The sequence below is a fragment of the Peromyscus californicus genome, unplaced genomic scaffold (assembly GCF_007827085.1).
Source record: "Peromyscus californicus insignis strain IS unplaced genomic scaffold, ASM782708v3 Scaffold_7__1_contigs__length_154581171, whole genome shotgun sequence".
Lineage (NCBI taxonomy): Eukaryota > Metazoa > Chordata > Mammalia > Rodentia > Cricetidae > Peromyscus > Peromyscus californicus.
In genome coordinates, this window is record NW_026294595.1 from 10,867,730 (window position 1) to 10,890,412 (window position 22,683).

At 50.0% G+C, this 22,683-nt stretch overlaps 1 protein-coding gene across 1 annotated transcript; it reads left to right on the plus strand.

Annotated features, from left to right (window-relative positions):
* The first annotated feature begins 665 nt into the window (after window positions 1–665).
* Window positions 666–21,343, plus strand: Gtf3c5 (general transcription factor IIIC subunit 5). Its single transcript, XM_052724609.1, has 12 exons — window positions 666–1,105; window positions 3,737–3,956; window positions 6,368–6,566; window positions 12,295–12,490; window positions 13,586–13,690; window positions 15,077–15,191; window positions 16,463–16,543; window positions 16,683–16,780; window positions 17,855–17,937; window positions 18,675–18,817; window positions 19,366–19,554; window positions 20,438–21,343. Exons 1-11 carry the CDS (start codon window positions 953–955, stop codon window positions 19,527–19,529), a joined length of 1,557 nt encoding a protein of 518 aa, XP_052580569.1. The 5' UTR covers window positions 666–952; the 3' UTR covers window positions 19,530–19,554; window positions 20,438–21,343.
* Window positions 21,344–22,683: the final 1,340 nt, after the last annotated feature.

Genomic DNA, 22,683 nt, shown 5'->3' on the forward strand with positions numbered 1-22,683 from the left:
AGAGCACTGGGTGCACAATGCCTCAAGCCCACCATTTCACCCAGAAATCCCTCTAAGGACTGTCAGAAATCTGGTCCTGCAATGGGGCATGGTGGCACATGCTTTTAATCCCAGCATTCGGGAGGCAGAGGCAGGCAGATCTCTGTGAGTTCGAGGGCAGCCTGGTCTACATAGCGAGTTCCAGGTCAGCTAGGGCTACATAGAAAGATCCTGTCTCAAAATAAAAAATAAAAATAAAAAAGAAAGAGAAGAAAGAGAAAAAAAGAAAGGAAAAAAGAAAAGAAAATTAAATTAATGAGAGAGAAGGAGGGAGGAGGAGGAAGAGGAGGAGGAGGAGGAAAGAAAGAGAGAGCAATATGATCTCCTAAACAACACCATGTGCATACCATCGTGGATGGGGGAACCTCACAAAGCTCCACCCCTAGATAAAGAGCTACAGGCAATCAGTGGCTGCTGAGAATTACCGTTCTCCATTGTTGCCCCTACGATATCCAATCTCAAGTGGTCAGCCCTAAACTCATATACACAGAAGCAAGGCTAAATGTATTCAGTGGGCTGTTTTTTGTTTGACATCCGAAAACCAGCGCACTGATAGGAGGCGGGTCAGAAGGCGCCTTGGCTACGCCTTCAAGCTCTCATTGGACGGGATATCCGGAAGGACCCGGCGGGGTCCGGGCTTCGTCTGGTTGGGCTAGTTGGTGGGATACGCCCTCGTCTCGCCACTCTGTCCACCCCTCTTCATTTTTAACGAACAAAAACCCTCCGGACCTCTGTGGTGTCGCAAAATAAACAGACGCCGTGGCACGCTGGTCCCGGAAGGCCTTCGAGTTTCGGTGATTTAGGGAGAGGTGAACGGAAGACCGGAACCATTTCTTAGCGGAACCATTGAGGTGAGGCCTCGGGGAGCCATTTGAGGGACGGACCACTGGGCGCCGGGCCGGGACTGGTAGGCATGGCGGCGGTGGAGCCGGACGCGGAGCGAAAGGCCGCCATCCCTGTGGAACTACGGCGGGAACGGCGACTGGTGTGCGTGGAGTACCCGGGCGTGGTGCGTAATGAGGCCAAGATGCTACAGACTCTGGGCGGCGAGGAAGGCGTCTCTCGAGTAAGGAGCTGGGAAACTCCAGGACCGCGGGAAAGAACCGCATCTACCGAATGGGCGGGACTACCGGGCGGGAGAGCTGTTTCCTTGGCAACGGAGAGTTTAGGCAGATTCTAGGGCCTTCTTTGAGTTAGGCTTTGTTTTCTTTCTGTCCCCAAATATGAGTAGCATGCTTAACATCTGTCCCAGGAACACAGTTCGTCTGAGGCCGCGCTGGCTTGCTTCTGTGTGTAAATAAGCTTCTCTGACCTTATTTCTCTCGGTAGAAAACCGAGGTACTGGAGGAAAGGGATTAAGAACTTTGGACCCGCCGGGCGGTGGTGGCGCACGCCTTTAATCCCAGCACTCGGGAGGCAGAGGCAGGCGAATCTCTGTGAGTTCGAGGCCAGCCTGGGCTACAGAGTGAGTTCCCGGACAAGAACTTTTGCCCCACTTGTAGTTAAAAGTTAAAAGTGGTGCAAGTTAAATGTGGTGCAATTCGCTGACATTGTATTCTGTATTAGGCAAGTGCCAAGTGCTTTATTTACATGCTGCAGTCCTTGGAACCCCTAGAGTAGGAACTACAAGGCCTGTATTTTACAAGTGAACAGTTTAAGGCCACACAGCAAGTTGAGGCAGCGGGGCGGGGGGTGGGGTGAGGTGGGGGTGGGGGGGTTAGGAGTGATGCTCTGTGTTCTAGATTTTGGGATATTTCTTTAGAAATGTTTTCCCTGAACACCTTAGACTCTATCAGTTAATATCTGGCTCCTTCCATTGTTAATTCCAATCTGAGATTTCATTTTGATACATTTATTGCCAGTTTATTTATTACTCGGCACTGAGACTGTAAACTCAGAGTGGGGACCTCTCTTGTTCACTTCTGTACTAATATCTGTACAAGTCCCCCATTTTATAAAAATTTATCAAGTATGTCATGAGTATTTATCAAGTATGAGTCCTGACGACAACCTAATGAACTAGATACTATTTTTATTTTTTCAGAGCTGAGGACCACACCCAGGGCCCTGTGCTTGCTAGGCAAGCGCTCTACCACTGAGCTAAATCCTCAACCCTAGATACTATTTTTATTTCCATTTTCCAGATAAGGGGACAGGAAAAGGTTAGGCCAGACAGTCGCTACAAGTCCAACAGGGACTTGAATTCCTGCCTGACTAGCGTTTGAGCTGCTGCTCCATTTTTCATGAGTGGAAAAGAGCTGATTGTGCCAGTAGAGTTCCCATTATTCACTTTATGACCTTGACAGAATCCTTATTCTCCCTTACCCAGGGATGCCTGATAGGGATGATCATCATTCATACATTGTTCTTGGGTTTCTGGAGTACTGATGTACTAGGCCATGTCTAGGCCCATTCCTACTCCATTAGGTCAGTGGGTGTACTTTGTGAGAAGGGGGTGCTGAGGAATGAGGCTGGTTGTTTATTTGTTTGTTTGTTTGTTTTTTTAAGAGTTAAACCTAATTTTTAGTTGTGTATTCAGGTGACTCTTAAAGCCAGAAGAGGGTGTTGGATCCCTTAGAGCTTTATTACAGGTGGATGTGCACTACTCATTGTTTGGATGTTGGGAACCAAACTCCAGTTCTCTGTAACAGAAAAAAGTACTCTTACACTCTAAGTCATCTTTCCAACCCCCAGGCTTTTAACTTTCATCTTTTCCCTAGGTTGCTCCTGAGCACTTCCTGAAGGCCCCCTGTCCTGAGTATTGGGAGTTAGGAGTTGAACTTGTGGGTGACCTCAAGCCAGTGTACGTTGTTGGTTCAAACAGGCACAGCTGGCACTTTTTGCATTCCTCTTACCAGATGTGGGGCAAGCATTTGTTCATATGGAGGCAGTGAGTGCTGAGTGCTTACCATGAGTTAGGCACTACTATTTTAATTTAATTCTTGCAACGGTATCATGAGGTGGACACTATTCTTGGGGGGGTGGGGGAGGGTTGGTTTTTTGAGACAGGGTTTCTCTGTGTAGCTTTGGTGCCTGTCCTGGATCTCGCTCTGTAGACCAGGCTGGCCTTGAACTCACAGAGATCTCCCTGGCTCTGCTTCCCGAGTGCTGGGATTAAAGGTGTGTGCCACTGCTGTTTGTTTTGTTTTTATAAGAAGAAAACTGGGGCCTTGAAGGCTGTGAGTACTAAGCGATGACTGTCAGAATGCTCATTACTGCTGATGTAGTCTCTTGTGGATCTAGAAACACTTGCTTGTGAGACTGACTACTGATTGAATCCTGCAGCAGGCCAGTAGTTTTGGCATAGGTAACTCTAGCCTAGTCAGTTCTGAAAGTTTGCTTCTGTCAACTCAGAAGTAAACAGGATGGATGGTAAGCCTGCCTGTGATGTGGTACTAGGAGAGTCCTTTTTGTGCCTTGCACTTGATAGATGATAACTTTCACTTAATTAGCAGTTATCTCTCACTTTATAACCTATTAGAAGGAGGCTCTTTGACTTCCTTTTCTCTACTGTCTACACACTGAGAAACTGGGGTTTGGAAAATGAATTGTATGGGAACGAAGAGATAGAAGTAGAATATGTGCCTCCTGGCCCTTCCTGGGTCACCATCAGCTAGGCTCTGTGGGAAGAGGAGCAGTGTTCTGCTGAGTGCCTAGCTACTTACCGCTCCCCCTGTCTCCCTTGGCCTTGCTGCAGATCTATACTGACCCTACCAAGAGGCTTGAGCTCTACTTCCGGCCCAAGGACCCATACTGCCACCCTGTGTGCGCTAACCGTTTCAGTACCAGCAGCTTGCTGCTCCAGATCAAGAAAAGAACAAGACGGAGGAGAGGTGCCCTGGGGGCTGAGACCCACCCCCAGGTCACGTACGACTTGGAAATCCTTGGCATCATCTCCACAATTTACAAATTCCAGGGTAACTGTGACATCTGTAGTGGTATCGGGTGGTTTCAGGGCCTGATGTGGAGCCACATGGAAAGTGGGGTAGGGTATACCCATACCTGAGGCAGAGCCATTGCCTATTGTGGATGCAGCCTTTCCCCTCTCTGGTTAACAGTCCCTTACAGATTGTGGGTACACTGCCTTCTGACCTTTTATTCATTCTTTCTCTCTCTCTCCCCGCCCCCTGTCTCTGTCTCTGTCTCTCTCTCTCTCTCTCTTTCTCTCTCTCAGACAGAGTGTCTTAGTTAGGGTTTCTGTTGTTGTGATGAAGCTCCATGACCAAAAGCAACTTGAGGAGGAAAGGGTTTATTTCACTCACAGTTCCTTATAATAGTTCATCATCAGAAGCAGTGAGGGCAGGAACCTGGAGGCAGGTGCTGATGCAGAGGTCATGGAGGAGTGATGCTTACTTACTCCTCATCTCTTGCTCAGCCTGCTTTCTTATAGAACCCAGGACCACCAGCCTATTGTGGACTGGGCCCTTCTGCATCAATCACTAACTGAGAAAATGCCTTATAGGTTTATCTGCTTACAGACTGATCTTATGGAGGCATTTTCTCAATTGAGGCTCCTTCCTCTTAGATGATGCTAGCTTGTGTCAAGTTGACATAAAACTACCCAGCACACAGGGTCTTTCTGCATAGACCTGTCTGTCCTGGAACTAACTCTGTAGACTAGGCTTACCTGGAACTCACAGAGATCCACCTGCCTCTGCCTCCCAAGTGCTGGAGTTAAAGGCATGTGCCACCACACCTGGCTTTTTCTCCCTCTTTAAGAGTTTATTTTCTATTTTTATGTGTATATATGCCACATGTGTATAAGTGCCTGTAGATGTCTGAAGACAGTGTCCAATCCCCTGGAGCTGGAATTACAGACAACTGTGAATCATCTGATGTGGGAACTAAACTTGGGTCCTTGGAAAAATCAGAAAGTGTTCTCTTTTTTTTTGGTTTTTCGAGACAGGGTTTCTCTGTGTAGCTTTGCGCCTTTCCTGGATCTCACTCTGTAGACCAGGCTGGCCTCAAACTCACAGAGATCCGCCTGGCTCTGCCTCCGGAGTGCTGGGATTAAAGGCGTGCGCCACCACTGCCCGGCTCAGAAAGTGTTCTTAACCCCTGAACCATCTCTTCAACCTTTTAGACCCTTAAGAGAAGCTGGGAATCTAGAGTTCTATGAGAAACTTTCCAATTTAAGATAAACCATTGTGTGGGGCCAGATCAGACTGGGGATCAGAGCTCCAGTCTGACACCCCGCATTTTGGAACCTTCTCCCAAGCTGGCCTTAAACTCTAAGCTCACCAGACCTCTGTGCCAGCCCCCCAAATTGTTGAGATTATAGGACTGTGATACTACTGCCTGGCTCCCCTGTAGTGGAGGATCCTCATTCAGAATTGCTTCTTCCAGGGAACTCCAGGGAGGAAGCAGGAAGGCAGGAACTGGAAAGCAGAGCCAAAGAGCATTCACTTTGGAATTATACCTGATGAGCCCTAACTGTTTGTTTGTCTGTCTGTCATCAAATTTTTAAGTTAGCATATAAAGTAGTGAGTTTCACTGTAACATTTTCCTACACTTATATCATCATTATATTTGTTCTTATTCATCACCTGCTTTCCACTGTCCCCCACTCACCAGTTTCTTTAGGCAGGTGCCTTAGCTTCCCTTTACCTCTGTCTCCTTGGCTGTGCACCGGGGCTACAGAGCCAGGAGTTCATTAGGCCCCGGACAAGATTCACAGAGATGGTGTCTGTTAAAGAGCCACGTGGCAGGTGCTTGGCAAATGATCAGCATGCCTTAGACACAGCTGGTTACAACTGCTGCCCCAAGAAAGAATCTAAAGAGACTAAAAGGTTGAGAAGAAAAAAGGGAAATCCAAAGAGAAAGAAGGAAAGGGAGAGGAGTTTGAGGCCAGCCTGGGTTACAGTAAGGTCATGTCTCCAACATAAAACAAAAAGGAAAGGAGAATAGGACCTAGACCTAGGGTCCCTTGGGCTGGGCATTGATGCAAGTTGTCCTGGCAGATGCTTGTTCACCATGAGGATCGTCCTTCCAGGGGGAAGTGGCTCCTAATGTATCACAGTTGTATTTTTTCTAATTGAGCCAGCACACTGTTGCTCAGTGTGGCCCTGGACCAGCAGCCCCTGGAGCTTGGTGGAAATACTGTTTTGTAAGCAGGGGCACACCGTGTTCTATGGATTAGCCCCCTGGACTTTACCTGCCGTTCCATGGCTCTTCCGGCTCCCCCAAACCATTCTCCCTGCACTAATTTGCACACCAATCAGAAGGGTGCTGCACAGCTCATTCAGCCCTTCCTGAGATGATGTGAGTGTCAGCACAGCAGTGCCAGAGCCTGAGTGAGAGTGTGCCATCTGTTCTCTTGTCTTTCCAGGAATGTCTGACTTTCAATACTTGGCAGTGCACACGGAAGCGGGTGGCGAGCACGTGTCTATGTATGACAGAGTGCTCATGCGCAAGCCTGAGAAGGAGGAGTTCTTCCACCAGGAGCTGCCACTCTACATTCCCCCACCCATCTTCTCCCGGCTTGACACACCTGTGGACTATTTCTATCGCCCTGAGACACAGCACCGGTAGGCAGCCTCCCACCCCTCACCCCTGTCCCAGTGCAGCTGAGGGCCTGGGGCTGAGGCATCAGGACTATATTCAGAAGGCAGGTGTCCTAAGCAGTGGCCTGGTGGTCACAGACTGGCATGATTCTTAGTAGACAGTGAACTATAGGACTTGAGAGCTCCTGATAGGAAATGGTCTCTTTGGACCCTGCGGTCGTCAATATTGGCATTACCTGTGAAATGCTATGTGTAAACATCCCACTCTGACCCAGCCCTTTTCTGTCTCCTCTGTCCACCTCATGGCCTCCTGGTTCCTGTCTGAGCAGAGTTCATCGCTAGCTCTGTAGCCCCACCTTCTGCCATCTCCCTGAAGAACCTCAGCCCGTTTGGCCCACTTGCCACCTCCCTATCTGCCTACGTGGCTGGAGGTTGCTGCCAAGGCTGTTCAGCCCTTCCCTGCTTGCTGCTGCCTCCCTTCAAGCTGACTGTGACCCTCCCTGAGTCTTGCTCACTGAGTATGAGGCTGGGTTCCATGTTCCATTTGAGAATGGGTGCTGAGTGTCTCAGAATCAGTGGTGAGCATCTGAGGGTTGTAAAAGTACCAAATAAGACCACATGCACCGGTGAGATGAGTGCTTTAATTCCCACAGTCTGGACAGAATGGGACCCTGTGGCATTGTCAAATGTGGGTGTTCTCTGGAGGCAGCTGCACATTGTCACAAGGAAGAAGAATCCTTTTGTATGAGAGCCAAGACTGACTAATGTGGAAGAAATTAATTGGAGCATTCCCAGTATGAGATTAATAACAGTCGCCAGCGGTGGGGAAGTGCTGAGCCTGCATTTGGCGTCAGCCTCTCGGTAATTTGCCAGTTCCCTGTCATCCCGATTTTACAGAGGAGGTAGATGGGACTTGGGGTCTTCAGGCCACATGGGAAGCTCTGAGCCTGGCCTTGCCCAATCCCTGGGCCTTGCTTGGTCCTTAATCTCACACTGTTCTTTCTTGTATGCTTGTGATGTTTAGAGAAAAGGTCTGTCTCTAGTCCAGGCTGACCCAGAGCTTATTGCATCATCCAGGCTGACTTCAGACCTGCGCCATCTCTGGCCTGAGCCTCCCAAGTGCTGGGATCATAGGCTTGAGTCACCATGCCTAGTACCTTTTCAAAATTATGTACACAAAGATAGCATTTCTCATTTTGTTGTGTGCTTCCCAAGCAGTGGTTTAGCTGGCTTTGTTCTCTGCTGAGCAGAGTGCTGCTGATAGCTGGGACCCAGGGAAAGAAGCCTTGGGAAGCAAGGTCAACATGTCAGATAAGCCAGAGGATGGAAACAGCTGAGAGCCGGCCTGTGGTTGGTCATTGGTGTTCTGAAGGAGACGCTGGCTGGCTGTGTGCAGCCTTCAGAAAATTAAGCTCTGAGTGCTGACGTGGCGCGTGGTGCCTTCTGTGCCCTGTGACAAGGGGGGTGCTGGAACAGCTACTGTAGCACAAAACGAATGGTAGTGTGAGGGAGAGCAGAAGATGTGCCCAGGGTGGCCATTTGGGGAGGAAGTAGGACAGAAACTCTTGCCAAGTCCTGATAGAGTTCTCTGGTGGCCCACGCTTGGATCTCCATGTCAGCAGACCACGTGGCAGGGAGGCTCTGCTCTGGGCTGGCGGCTGTGAAGCGGGACAGAATGTGAGCAAATGGATGGGTGCATTGAAGACATTGTATGGGTAGGCTGAGGGACTCGAGATGCCAGTGTGAACTGGCCGTAGAAATGAGTGACAGCAGAGTAGGGCAAGAAAGGGTTCAGAGAAAGCATTCTAGAGCAAAGCTGAGGCCCGTGCAGAAGAAGCATGGGCAGCCACCACCCCAGAGCCAGGGTTAGGGTTAAGATCTCGAGGCTGAGCCGGGCAGCAGTGATGCACGCCTTTAATCCCAGCGCTCGGGAGGCAGAGGCAGGTGGATCTCTGTGAATTTGAGGCCAGCCTTGGCTACAGAGTGAGTTCCAGGAAAGACGCAAAGCTACAAAGAGAAACCCTGTCTTGGGAAAAAAAAAAAAAAACAAAACAAGATCTCTAGGCTGTGCCAGCAGGCTTAGGTCCCATCACAAAAAGTGTGTTGTTCTCTGCTTTAAAAACTACTGTAGCTGGGCTGTGGTGACGCACACCTCTCTGTGAGTTCCAGGACAGCCAAGACTGTTACACAGAGAGGAAACCTTGTCCCAGATAACTCAAACAACTTCTGTGAATGGGAGGTGCAGTAGTGTATACCCATACTCCAGTTACCCAGGAAGCTAAAGCAGAGGCTAGCCTGGACAAAAAAAAAGAGTTTGTCTCAAATAAACAAACAAATAAGAATAAATAAATAGATGAAGCTTCTGGGATTATAGTTTACATGCTGATAATTCCAGCACTCACAAAGTTGAGGGTCATAAGTTTAAGGTCACCCTGAGCTGACAAAAAAAAAAAAATCCAGGTGATGAGGCCAGCCTAGTCTACAGAGTGATTTCCAGGACAGTCAGAGATACACAGAGAAACCCTGTCTTGAAAAATGAATGAATGAATGAATGAACAAACGAATGAATAAATAAACAAATACAAATAAAATAAAGAAAGAGGCTTAGGTGCTTCCAGAGTTGTTCAGTCTGTCACTTTCCTGTCCCCTCTTCTACTGTTTTTTTGATTCCGAGAGTGAGTTGTGCTTGTTAAGAAAAAACAAATGCCAGGTGTGTTGGTGCATGCCTTTAATCCCAGCACTCGGGAGGCAGAGGCAAGCGGATCTTTGTGAGTTCAAGGCCAGCCTGGGCTACAGAGTGAGTTCCAGGACAGCCAGGACTACACAGAGAAACCCTGTCTTGAAAAAGCAAAAAAAGAAAAAGAAAAAAATATTATGAAAAGATACAACCAAAAAGCATAAGTGCCATTGCCTCCCTGCCAAAGCCCCTTGCAGGTGTGCAGTGTGCCTGGCATGAGAGTGTAATCCAATACTGGGTGTGGTTACTGTTTCCTTCTTTTTCTATTACATTTATTTACCTATTTAGTGAGTGGGGGGTGTGTGTGTGTGTGTGCATGCTAGCATGTATTCAAGAGTGTGTTCACCTGCTTGTGGGCATGACTATGCCACAGTGCATGTTTGGAAGTCAGAGGACAACTTGTAGGAGTCAATTCTCTCCTTCCACTATGTGTGTCCTGGGGTTTGAACTCAGGTCATCAGGCTTGACAGCAAACACCTTTATCCACTGAGCTACCTTGCTTTGCTTTTTCTTTTATTTTTGGGGCGGGGGGCGGGAGGGTTGTTTGTTTTTTTGAGAAAAGGTTTCTCTGTGTAACCTTGGCTGTCTTGGAATTTGCTCTGTAGACCAGGCTGGCCTCGAACTCAACACAGATCCGCCTGCCTCTGCCTCCCTAGTTCTGAGATTGAAGGCGCATGCCATTATGGACAGCTGCTTCATTGCTTTTTCAAAGTTGCATATTTCTGATGTGTTTTCATCTCCTCACAAAGCAGTTTACACCTGTAGTAGGAAGAGCAGTACACAGAAGTGGGACACCTGTGCCACAGTCTGCACACAGAGGCTGGTAGGCAGCTGGTCCAAGCCTCTGAAGTAGGGCATGACCCCTTTTCTTCCTCTAGTGATTGAGCAGGTGTCCGCACATGGAAAGAACCTGCCTTTCTTCCCAGGCACTGTTGATTTTCGTGCGAGGCTGACCTTCCTTGGGGAGGAGGACCTGGCTGTCTACCTCAGGGGGTTGGGTGTCCAGAGGGGAGGCTGGCAGGGTGTTGAGCCCCTTCTGCTCCTGCCAGCAGTTCTCCACAGACCTAGAGTGTTGTAGTCAATAGAGCTAGCCAGAGGCAGTGGATGGGCCGCAGAGGCAGCCTCCCCCACCCCCATTTTGCTCCTCTCTGACATGAAGGCCAACCACTTACTTTCCTTCTTGAGGGTGTTGGGGGCTCAGGGAGAACGACTTTAAAGCAGGGTAGTGTCGCACCTACCTGGGGTGGTTCCTGACAGGCACGCTTGAAAAAAAGCACCGACTTGACCCCGCGTTTCATATTTTGTCTGCCAATGTGAAAACCACTTGTGGTTTTTTGTGTGTGTGTGTTTTTAAGTTTGCAGATGGTATGTACTCATGTAGAAAAGTAGGATAAAACTGAATGAGGTTGAGGAGGATTGCTTGAGCCTAGGAATTCTAGACCAGCCTGGGTTACATAGCTGGGGATTGATTTTTAAAAGAAGGGGCTGGAGAGGTAGCTCAGTGGTTAGGAGCACTTGCTGCTCTCCCAGAGGACCAGAGTTTGGTTCCCAGCACCCACATTACGTGGCTCACAACTTCTGGCCTCCACAAAACCCTCACCCATATTGCATAAACATACACATACACATAAATAAAAATAAATATATTTTAAGGGGTGTAGAAACACATGAAAAGGTGATGGCTTCAATGGGCTTGTGACATCGAGGACATAGAGTCAAATGCACTTTGAAGTACTGTGGGGTGGGTGAGTGGAGGAAGCAGAGGCCGTTGTATGGCAGTAATTGTTGAAGCTGAGGATGTACACATGGGGTTCTTGATACTAATGTCTGTCTGTCTGCTGTTTCTGGTGACTGCTGGCTTCAGGAACCACCCTCCTAGGCATGTTCTGTGCTGATACATGTACAGAGTATGTGTGTGCGTGTGTTTGAAAACTATTTTTTGCCGGGTGGTGATGGCACATGCCTTTAATCCCAGCACTCGGGAGGCAGAGCCACGGAGATCTCTGTGAGTTCTAGGCCAGCCTGGTCTATAGAGCAAAATCCAGGACAGGCACCAAAACTACACAGAGAAATCCTGTCTCGAAAAACCAAAATAAACAAACAAACAGTTTTTTAAGGTTCATAACAAACTGAGGAAGGCACAGAGATTTATGTACCCCTGTGTATGAGAAACATCTCACCCACTTCTCACCCCTTTCCGTGCACACACACACAAAGTGGTCTGTTTGTTCCAGGGCAGAGAGGTCAGGCCACATCACCCCACAGGGTACAGTTCACATGGGTTCCTCTTGCTCTTGGACACTATGGGTGTGGACAGGTAGAACCCTGGCTTAACCTCTGGGCTTTGGTAATACCATCTGACTGCATCCTTTTCATTGACCCATGTTGTCCAGATGCTTCTGAGCCAAGTCACGCTCTGCTAGGTGGAGGGACAGTCGGCTAAGAGATGGCTGCAGCCAGGCCTCTTGGGGCTAAGGCCGAGTTCCTGTAACAGAGGCTGTTTGGACACATTTCCTAATCTAGGTGGCCTCAGTTACTTTCCTCAGAAACTCCTTCCTTGGAGGATCATTTTGAGTTGAGTGACTCATGTAAGTAGGCAGAGTTCACGTCACTGTCCACATATGTGGCTGATGGGCATTTAGTTTGTACCCAGCTTTGCACTGGCTGGATTTTGCTGTGTGGGGCTCGATACAGTTGCAGTTGGGAGGCCACCAGCCTTGCAATGGTGCCCTTTCCCATGCCCCAGTCTCTGGGACTTTGGGGCCTTGCCTTCCTTCAAGGCCACTGACCCCAGAGTTTCCCTGTGGCCCTGCAGGCAGTTACAGCCCTTCTGTCCTTTGATGGCAGCCTCCCGGCACATGCTTCTCCAGCAGGCAGTGCTGAGGTCCTCCCTCCTCTGAATCCAGAGAAAAGCACACGGGTATGGTCTACTGGTGAGGCATGCCTGCTGGAGTCCCTGCCTGCCTGGCCAGGCCTGTGCCTGGGATGGTAATCTAAGCTTCTCTCTGTCCACAGGGAAGGCTACCACAATCCCTCCATCTCAGGCGAGAACCTGATTGGATTGAGTAGAGCCCGGCGCCCCCATAATGCCATCTTTGTCAACTTTGAGGACCCTGAGGTACCTCTACAGCCTTTGGAGGCTGCAGTACAGACATGGAAGAAGGCCTGCACCAACCCCATAGACCAGAAGGTGGAGGAAGAGCTGAGGAAGGTGAGTCTCCTGCCCCACCCAGCCTGCTGGGCCACTCGTACTGCACCACCGTGGGTGGCTAGGCTTTTCTAGCACTGGCTGGTTAGCACGGGGCGGGGGCCGGGGGGGGGGGGGGGGGGGGGAGCGGCGTATTTTTACCTCCAGCTGTTACATCTGAAAGCTGTGTCAGAAGCTGGGCTTGGTGGCACAGGCCTATAACCCCAGGAGCAGGAGTAGTGCAACTAGTCAGAAGAGTGAGTTCAGGGCTAGCCTTGGCAACTAGACTACTTCAGAAAGTAAAAAGAGAGCTGGGAGACACTGTGCTGGGTCTCTTTGGGGTGCCAGAGAACCGGTCATTGCTGGGCTGTGACTTGAATGTGGAGCTGGTATCTAGAAACCTGTGCAGAGCTATTACTTGTAACAAACCCATGGAATGTGGTCATGTGCAGACTGTGGTGCCTTCATCCTGGGGTGAGCTGGAGACATGTCATAGGGCACTGTAGTCTCTTCGGGGCTTCAGGTGCTGTGTGCAGGAGACTGGGTTTCTGCTGGGTCCACAGGCCTAAACAGCAGGTTCCCAGGGAGGCTTTCCTTGTTGAAACTGGAGCTACACCCTGTTCAAGGACGAGGTCGTTCAGAAACCCAGCTCTGACTGAATTTCAGTGGTCACTGAGGCTTTCTCTGTGGCTCATCTGCCCTGGCCTCCATTCTCTGGTCACAGTGGCCTTGTCCAGCCCTCCTCAGGACCAGGCCCTCCCCTTGACCTTCCTGAAGTCCCATCTCCAGCCTTTGCTTCCAGGTTAGGAAGATCAGGGCTCTGGGGTTGTAGCATGTGCTTGCTCAGCCCTGTTGCTCCATTGCACTGTAAACCACGTAAGGACAGGGACCGTTTGCTCACTTCAGGACCCCACTTTCATGTGCAGGATGTGTCATCCATGCCTTGAAGGGATTCAGAGTAGGGAGGAAGGGGTTTATGAGGGCTGGTAAGTGGTGGGTCCTGGAGGCCTGTTGAGTCTCTGCCCTCCCCACTGGGGCCCAGACACACAGGGACAACTGATGTGAGAAGGCCAGTAGCTGTTGGTGTTCCTCTCAGACTGTGCTCGTGACTTTCCCTAGCTCTTTGACATTCGTCCCATCTGGTCACGGAATGCTGTCAAGTCTAACGTCAGTGTCCACCCTGACAAGCTCAAGATCTTACTTCCCTACATGGCTTATTACATGGTAAGTGGCAGATAGTCTCACACTCCCCTTGATTCCCACCAGTGTGGTCCTTGATCCCTGATGTGACATATTAGAGCCATGGCAACAGAAGGTAGGCATCCCTCCTAGCATCCCTGCCACCTGGCACCCTGACACAGCTTGTTAAAACTAGAGAGCCGGGGAGGTGGCTCAGCGGGCAAAGTGCTTGCTGCCCAGGCTGGAGGAGCCCCAGCACTCGCATGGAAGTTGGGCATGGTGGCAACTGGCCCTGGAGGCGTGTGCCTGTAACCCCAGCACTGAGTAGTAGAGTTGGACAGATCCTGGGGAACTACATCTTAAAACTTAGGGTGAAGAGTGATAAAGACAACCAGCAACACCCTCTGGTGTTTGGTACACACACACACACACACACACACACACACACACACACACACAAACATACAAACATGCATACCGACACATGTGCACACACTCATGCACACTCACATACACCCATACACACACACAGACATGCATACCTACGTGTGTGTGTGTGTGTGTGTGTGTGTGTGTGTATGTGTGTGTGTGTGTGTGTGTGTGCATCCACACAAAAAAGAAACAGAAAAATTTCAAAGCTCGGTGGTCCACCTCAACCGTCTAATAATGTTTCTTGCTGGGTGTTGATGACTTTAGATAAAGAAGCATTATCTAAGTCATAGGTAAGCATTCTGTACATAGTGACCTTGTAGTGAGAAATTCCTAAGGGCCTGATGCTGGGTGAGGCTACATGTCACTGCCTCTATTTCTCCTGTAGGTGATGGTAAGAGTCCGTTTTTATTTCTGAGGAGAAGCTGCCCAGAGAGTTGACATGCCATGTTTGGTTCTGTAGCCAATGAGTGGCAGAGCTACCTGCGGCCCAGAGTCCAGGCCCCTGAGTGACAGCACCTCTCACCTCAACTACCCATACAGAGTGGGGCTTAGTGGAAGAAGTCCACCCTTGATTCCTCCCAGGAGAAGATGGAGAAGGGGGTTGTGGTACAGAGGTTCCTAAAAGTTTGGAAGGAAAGGCGTCCTACCTGCTGAGGGGAGCCAGCATAAAACATGCCCTCAAAGATTGATGATGGGCAGGGGCACTGTTGGACTCCAGCCTGGAAAGCTGCCTTCCCTCCCTGAACATTACTTCTAACTGGAAGAGCAGTTCAAGGGTCCACACGCTAGGACAGTTGTCACTTTGTACCTTGAGTACCACGAGCAGTGGTGGAGACTCCTGATGTCACTTTATCCTCACAGAACCTTGTCAAAGGTGGGGCTCTAAAGCCATGTTCTCAGAGCTCAAGGAGGTCCTCCTCCTCACTGGGGCTTGGTCCCCACCCAGGTACTAGAGGACCCTTGGCCCTACCTCACACTCTGTACTTTTTTGGTCTCTAGATAACAGGTCCATGGAGAAGCTTGTGGATTCGATTTGGCTATGACCCTCGAAAACACCCAGATGCCAAAATTTATCAAGTCCTTGACTTTCGAATTCGTTGTGGAATGAAATACGGTAAAAATAAGTTTATTTCCTGTTTTTGGCTATGACCCTCGAAAACACCCAGATGCCAAAATTTATCAAGTCCTTGACTTTCGAATTCGTTGTGGAATGAAATACGGTAAAAATAAGTTTATTTCCTGTCTTTGTCTCTTTGTGTCCTCCATTTATAGCACTCTCCTTTAAAAAAAAAAAAAAGATTTATATATGTGTGTATTTGAGTATAAGCACATGTGTGTGTGCACGTGAGCATTCCTGTGCACACACTTGGAGGCCAGAAAAGAGGGTCAGGTGTTCTATGTCACTTTCCACCTAGTTCTTTGAGACAGAATCTCTTCATGAACCTGGGACTCACATTTTCTCAGCTGGCTGGAAGCCCACAAGCCTCAGCGACCCTGTCTCTGGTACATAGACACTGGCAGACCCAGAGCTTGGGTCCCAGGATGTGTGCGGATGTCCAGCTTGCTGTGCAGATGCTGGGTCCTCACCTGGATTCTCATGTCTGCACAGCCACCTCTCCAGCCACCGTCTCTAGCACTCTCCCCTATTCTGGGGCCAAATAGGATGGCTCAGCAGTTACAGCAGCACATATGCTTATGGAGGATCCTACTTAATTCCCATTACCATGTCAGATGACTCACAACTGTCTGGAACTCCAGTTCCAGAGAATCCATAGGCATCTGCACTTACATGCACATACCAACACACACACACATAATTTTAAAATTAAGTGTGTGTGTGTATGTATGTATTTACTTTTAAAATTTTAAAATTACACACACATTTAAAAAAGTCTATTCCTAGCAGACACATGTGTCTTTAATCTCAGCGTGTGAGATTAAAGGTAGCACATACCTTAGTCCCAACATTCACAAGGCAGAAACAGGTAGATCTCTGTGGATTCAAAGCCAGTATAGTCTGAATAGTGAATTCTAGGGCAATCAAGGCTACACAGTGAGATCCTGTCTCAAAAAAAAAAAAAGTCTATTCCTATGGAGTGACTAGAAACATTTCTGTACCCCACCCTCCCTCCTTAAGCCCTCCCCCTCTGAGAATCTGTGGAACAATATAAAGGATCTTGGAAATGAAAGTGCCACCTCTTTACTGGCTGTGTTGTGGCTTTCTAGTTTATAAACAAGGGCCTATGCACAGCGTGTGAGAATTGCTAGACGTGCTGCTGTCCATTCCTTCTGTAGGTGGCAGGTGGAGTTGGCCACTCTAAACCCCTGACAGTTGCCCCAGTGGGTTGGGCACCTGCTTCTCTCTGACATGGCCCTTGCCTGTAGGTTATGGCTCCAGGGACATGCCTGTCAAAGCGAAGCGCAGCACGTACAACTACAGCCTTCCCATCACTGTCAAGAAGACGTGTAAGTGACTGGACCCCTGCATCAGGACATGGCCAAGGGAGGTGGGAGAGGTCTGCTGGCTGTTCCTTACAAGTGTGAAAGGTCGGGCAGGGTGGTCCCCACTCCCTCTATACCAGAGCACTTCCCTGCTCCCATGTAGCCAACCAGCTTGTCACCATGCATGACTTGAAGCAGGGCCTGGGCCCATCAGGAACAGACGGCCCACGGAAACTGACCTACAACAAGTACAAGCTCAAGGTAAGTGCCCTCAGGCTCCAGTGGAAGGTCAAGTGTGGGGATAAAGCATCTTTGCAGGGTTGGGCACTTGTGACCCTGGGAAGGATCTTTGACTGACCCCACTCTCTGCCTACCAAGTACCTTGGCATTACTCCTACCTCAGACCCCTCCAGAAACAAAATGAGAATTTGGAGTACCATCTACCCAAGGCCATGGGGAACTTGGGCCATCTGGGCAAAGAGGTGGTGACAGGTCCTGGGGAGGGACATCTGACACCAGCAGATGTGTGGCAGCCCCTGGTGAGCCTGACTCCCTGAGGCCTGTAGCTGCTGCCAAGATGACAGGACTCAGGCGTAGACATGAGCACAGGCCAGACCAGAACATCTGGGGCTCAGCTGTGGGTTGACATGTGTGATGGGATGGACCCAGACCTCCAGGGCTCACATTTTCATCAGTATCACCCCACAGTGGTTAGCACACTCCCATACTTCTCCTGATCCCTCTACAGTCCCAAGAAAGGCCAAGCTAGTGTATTCTCTACCCTGGAGTCCCTGCTTGAGTGGCTGTGACAGAAAATTTAAGTTCAGCAGAGACAGGCGACATGAGGAAGACAGCTAATCCCTCTAGTACCATCATACCTTGGCTGTCAACGTCTTGGGACCTTATCCTTGACTTCAAGGCTATATTCCAAGTGGAAAAAAGAGAAAATGATACTTATTAAACCCTGCCTTCCTCCCCAAAAAGCAGTCCAGGGAGCATGCAGGGGCACACAGAGTGACTAATTAGAAACAGCTGGTAAGGAGTAGACCAGATCCTTTTAGAAGGTGCAGAAGGCAGAGCCCAGTACAGGCTGGTGGCGGCCCCATGCTGTAAACTGGCAGGCTTCCCAGGGGTCTGAGGAGGGCCTGACTGCCTCCACCCTCCAGAACCTCCTGGGGAGTGAGAGCCTCCTTTCTCCACATCTGCTGGCCACCCTGGGCCTGGGGACAAGCCAACTCCATAGACTCCCATGAAAGCCACAGCATGGCTGTCCTCAGCACTGTTAGACCCTAGGGGACTTCTTAACCATCCTGTTCTCTCCCCTCCTTTCCTCAGGATTCAGTCTACATCTTCCGGGAAGGGGCTCTGCCACCCTATCGACAGATGTTCTACCAGCTGTGTGATTTGAATGTGGAGGAGTATGTATGAGGGGTCCTGTGCCACGGATGGCCCGTGGAACTCTGGGCTAGAACTCACTAGAATAAGACCAGTGTTCTCTGCAGCTCTTCCTGCAGTGAGCGCTCAGGGAGACTATGCCACTGGGAGTTGGGTGCTGGCCTTGGTCCTGCCAAGTGGGCTAGACGGCAGGAACCAGCAACTGTGGCTGCACTGTGCCCTGTAGAAAGCAGCCCTGCTTGCTAGTAGCAATTGCTTTTGCTAGAGTCTTTTCCTGAGCGTGTCCTTGATTGACATGGCTCCTGATCTGGACACCTGTAAGAGTGGGGCCACAGCTTGGAAAGGAACACAGCAGCATGTGGGTCTAGGGAGAGCATGACTGCTAGCAGAAAAGTGTGCCTGGGGATACACCCAGCTTTGTACACTTTTTTAGTTTTTGGTTTGGTTTTGGGGTTTTTTGGGGTGGTGCTGTCCAGAGACAGCAAAATATTAAGGAACCCAGCTGGGACCATTCATCCCTGCAAGCTCTTCATTACCCACCACCTCTGAGACTTCCCTCTGAGCACTGTTTGTCACACAGAGCCTGTGTAAGAGCCTCCCCATTGGCATCCTGTTCCCACAAACCCATGGCCATAGAGCTGTGCTGGAACTCTATCCCATGAGCCACCACACGTGGAGCCACACCCTGGGGCTCTGTATAACTTTCTCACCCTAGAGCCCTGTCCCTGGACTCTGCCCACACAGCCTCCTCTGCCCGCAGGTTGCAGAAAATTGTTCACCGCAATGACGGGACAGAGAGTGTGTGTACAGAGAGAGACGGCTGGTGCCTCCCCAAGACCACCGACCACCTGAGGGACACCATGTCACTCATGATTCTGCAGACCATCCGCTCTGAGAGGCCTGGTGAGAGCCCTATGTGGAAGGAAACGTCAGACCTGTTCCTGACAACACCGGAGACCCTCATGCTGTCCATCTCATTACCTCCTGTGGGGCCCATGGCCCCGCCCCGCACTGCATTCCCTAGCTCCTTTTTCAAACCAAGCCAGAGCTAGCCCCTGGGGCAGTGGAAAGTGAGGCACTTGCTAGGCAGGGGGTCTGCAAAGGACTCCTTCCAAGGTAGACAGTAGGCATTGGAGTAGAGCAGGGCTTCCTGGCTATGTTTGGGACATGGGCTCAATCTCCAGTTAAGGCTGTGAACCTTTTCTGGGAATAATGGTGTGTGTCCTCTGAAGCTGCGTAGGGTCCCAGGCTGCTCATGGCTCTCTCCAGAAAATGCCTTCAAAAATGCCTTCCTGGGTCTCCACCTTCCTGGGTCTCCACCTTCCTGGGTCTCCACCCTCCTTCTTTCCATAGTAGCTTCTCCAGGACCAACTACCAGTCATAGTAAATGTACTCTAGGACCACCTCGGAAGCCTGCATTGGGCGACACCTCCTTCTCCCTTCTTGTACAGCTCTCTTCTCCGACCCAGGTAAGGCTGATCGTGGAAAAGGACAGCTGATGTTTGAGTCTGGAGAGGAAGGCGAGGAGGAAGAGGAGGAGGAAGAAGACGAGGATTTCAAGCCCTCAGATGGGAGTGAAAATGAGATGGAGACAGAGATTCTGGATTATGTTTGACATAGTACTGGTCCCAGGCAACTAGGTAAGATTAGTAACTGTCCTCATAAAGAAGCCAAAGCAAGGTCACGATAGTGAGGATGGCCCTAGAGGCACACACTTCTGAAGAAAGCTGGGGTCCTAACAAGCAGGCCTTGGTGTAGGCAGAAGTTTCTGTTCCACCAACAATTCCCAAATACCCAGCAGCCACTTCCCAAATTACCACACAGAAGCTTATATTAATTATAACTGTTCAGCCATTAGCTTAGGCTTATTACTGACTAGCTCTTATGCTTAAATTAACCCATAATTCTTATCTATGTTTAGCCGTGTGGCTTGGTACCTTTTCTCAGTTCAGCATTCTCATCTTGCTTCCTCTGCCTTTGGCTGGCGACTCCTGACTGCCCTTCCTCTTCCCAGAATTCTCCTAGTCCGCTTGCCCTGCCTATACTTCCTGCTTGGCTACTAGTCAATCAACATTTTACTAAACCGATTCAAGTTTCAAATCTTTACAGTGTATAAGAGCATTATCCCAGAGCACCCTGGCTCTGGTTGTGACCCACTGCTTAGTACTGCCTTCTGCCCTGGGTGTTTGAAGACAACCCCAGTGCCATGCAGATGACCCAAAGCAAAGACCAGCAAAAGCCAGAGTTGGACGTGGTAAAGCTGGGGGCACCCATTCTGGCAGAGTCTTGTGAATGTAGTGACAGATGGCCTGAGGAGCCTGGTCTCTCATCACAGACAGCCAGACTACCCCTGGTTGGACACCATCTGTCTGGGGTAGTGTTGGTAAAAGCCAGGCCCAGCCATAACTGTCCTGTTAATGAATTTCCTAGGCGTCTGGGTGTCTCAGCATGAGGGGTTAGAGTTGGGACTGTTTCTCTTGCCTGAGGCTCTCTAGCACCTCATTTGTTCATTCATTCATTCAGGACATGCTGGTATACCACGATGGGACAGTTGGGACAGGCCTGTGCCCCACCCACCCAGGGTGCTGAGATGAGGGCACTGGGCAACCTCAGGCTGGCAGCCTGACTTCGCCAAATGGACCGGCTCTTCAGTTCCCTGAAAACACCCCGTTGTCTCACAGCTTCCTGTTGTGAAACCAGAGATGGTCATGTCCCTGCTGAGCTGGCCTCTCTGGAAGGCTCCTCCATGCATGGCCTTCCAAGCCCCCAGGGCAGCAGCACCATTTCCTGCAGGGTGCTGAGCTGGAGATGCACCATTGCCTTGTTTCTCGGTGTGGCCTCTGTCCCTTGAACAGCTTGGCATACACGGTCAAGTTACAGCAATTCCAAAGCCAGATGCCTCGAGCCAGCCCATCCTCCTGACAAGATTGTCCTCAACCCATTGTTTCATTTGGCCCAAGTGGGCACCCCTGGGAATGGGAAGCAGCTGGACAGACCCGTGTCCCCTGCTGACCCTGCTTCCTGCTGCTTCGAAGAATGCTCAGCCCAGAGGCAGGAAGTAGTTCTTCTCTAGAGGCTGGCCACCCCTGCCTGTCCCCCACAAGACTTCTGTCCCGGCAGCTGCCAGGACACCAGCTGGGAGCACTCCCGCTTCTGAGCTGCTGCCCAGCCTGGTCTTTGGGGAGGAGATCTAGGTTCTGTCCCATCTACCCAGGAATGCCTTGACTCTGCAGATCTGAGGAAGAAGGCGCTGAGCGAGGAACCCCATTCCCTCTGAAGGCCTTGCCCACACAGGGCCCAGGGCAATGGTAGTCTTGCCTTAGGTTGGCCAGACAAGAAGGACTTCCTGAGGTCTAGCCACATTTTGCAAAGTATGGTGATTCTTCTCCTGAATTCCCATGTAAATAAAAGAGCTTTTAGTATAACAAATGTAGAACTCCCTCAGAAGCGCTAATGTCTCATGCAGCTGATGACCCATCATCTGATTTCACAGTTACTGAGTCTTGGTGCGTATGGCACCCGTCTTGTTTTCTATTGGTGTTTTTGCTGGGTGCCCACACTTGTCTCTAATAGAACTGCAGTGCTGTTTGGAACTTGCTAGCCAAGATTCTGCAGAACTGTTAGGATTAATTGTAAGCAGTTGGCTCACAGCTGAGGTACAGGTCCACCGTCTTCGGGGCATTGTGTCGTCTGGAGAGTCAGTGAAAGGCTGCAGTCAAAAGCAGCATGCTGGCTGCCCCGCCCCCATCTCAGGCCTGCAGTAGACTGCATGAAGCCCACCCACACGGAGGCTAAGCTGTCGTGTCAACACCTATTGATTTAAACAGCTTTTCATCCAAAAACAGCCTCACGGAAACATCCGAATGTTTGACCAGATGTTTTAGGTTTGTTGTTGGGTGGTTTGTTGGTTGGTTGGTTTGTTTGTTTGTTTGTTTGTTTGGAGACAAGCTCTCTCTGGTCCCTGGTTGTCTTGGAACTCACTGTGTAGACCAAGCTAATGTTGAACTCACAGAGATCCTTCTGCCTCCACTTCCTGAGTGCTAGGATGGAAGATGTGTACCACCATGCCCACCTTGACCAAATATCTGGGTACCGTGTTAGTCAGCTTAATACCTGATGTTGATCACCACACTTAACACAATTTCCAGTAATTTCTAGTTCTTTCCAGTGGCCCTTTCGCCTCTGGGGGCACCTGCACTTGTGTGTGCATACTCCATACAGATACATATACGTAATTTAAAATAACAAATCAGCCGGGCGGTGGTGGCGCACGCCTTTAATCCCAGCACTCGGGAGGCAGAGCCAGGCGGATCTCTGTGAGTTCGAGGCCAGCCTGGTCTCCAAAGCGAGTTCCAGGAAAGGCGCAAAGCTACACAGAGAAACCCTGTCTCCAAAAACAAAAACAAAAAACAAACAAACAAAAAAAAAAAACAAATCATTGAAGTACGTATGCTTAACAGTTAATAATTAGACAAAGTAACATGATAAACTTGGAAGGCTGCTTGGGGTCACTTAATCCTCTCTTCCCTTTGTACTTGAGGTGAGTCCTGCAGACCAGTACCTGAAGGGAAGGAACTGCGCTCCCACAGGTTAGATCCCATGCCTGTCTCCTGCCTAAGAACAAAGTTTAAGCACCTCTTCCAGCGCACCTGTAAACAAGAAAGGGAATTGCAGACCCTGCAATTTGCCAAGAGCTCCTTGTCAGAGGTTCTCTGGAGAAACTGAGGCTCGGGCCACACAGCTGGGGAGTGGCAGCAGCAGCCCTGGCC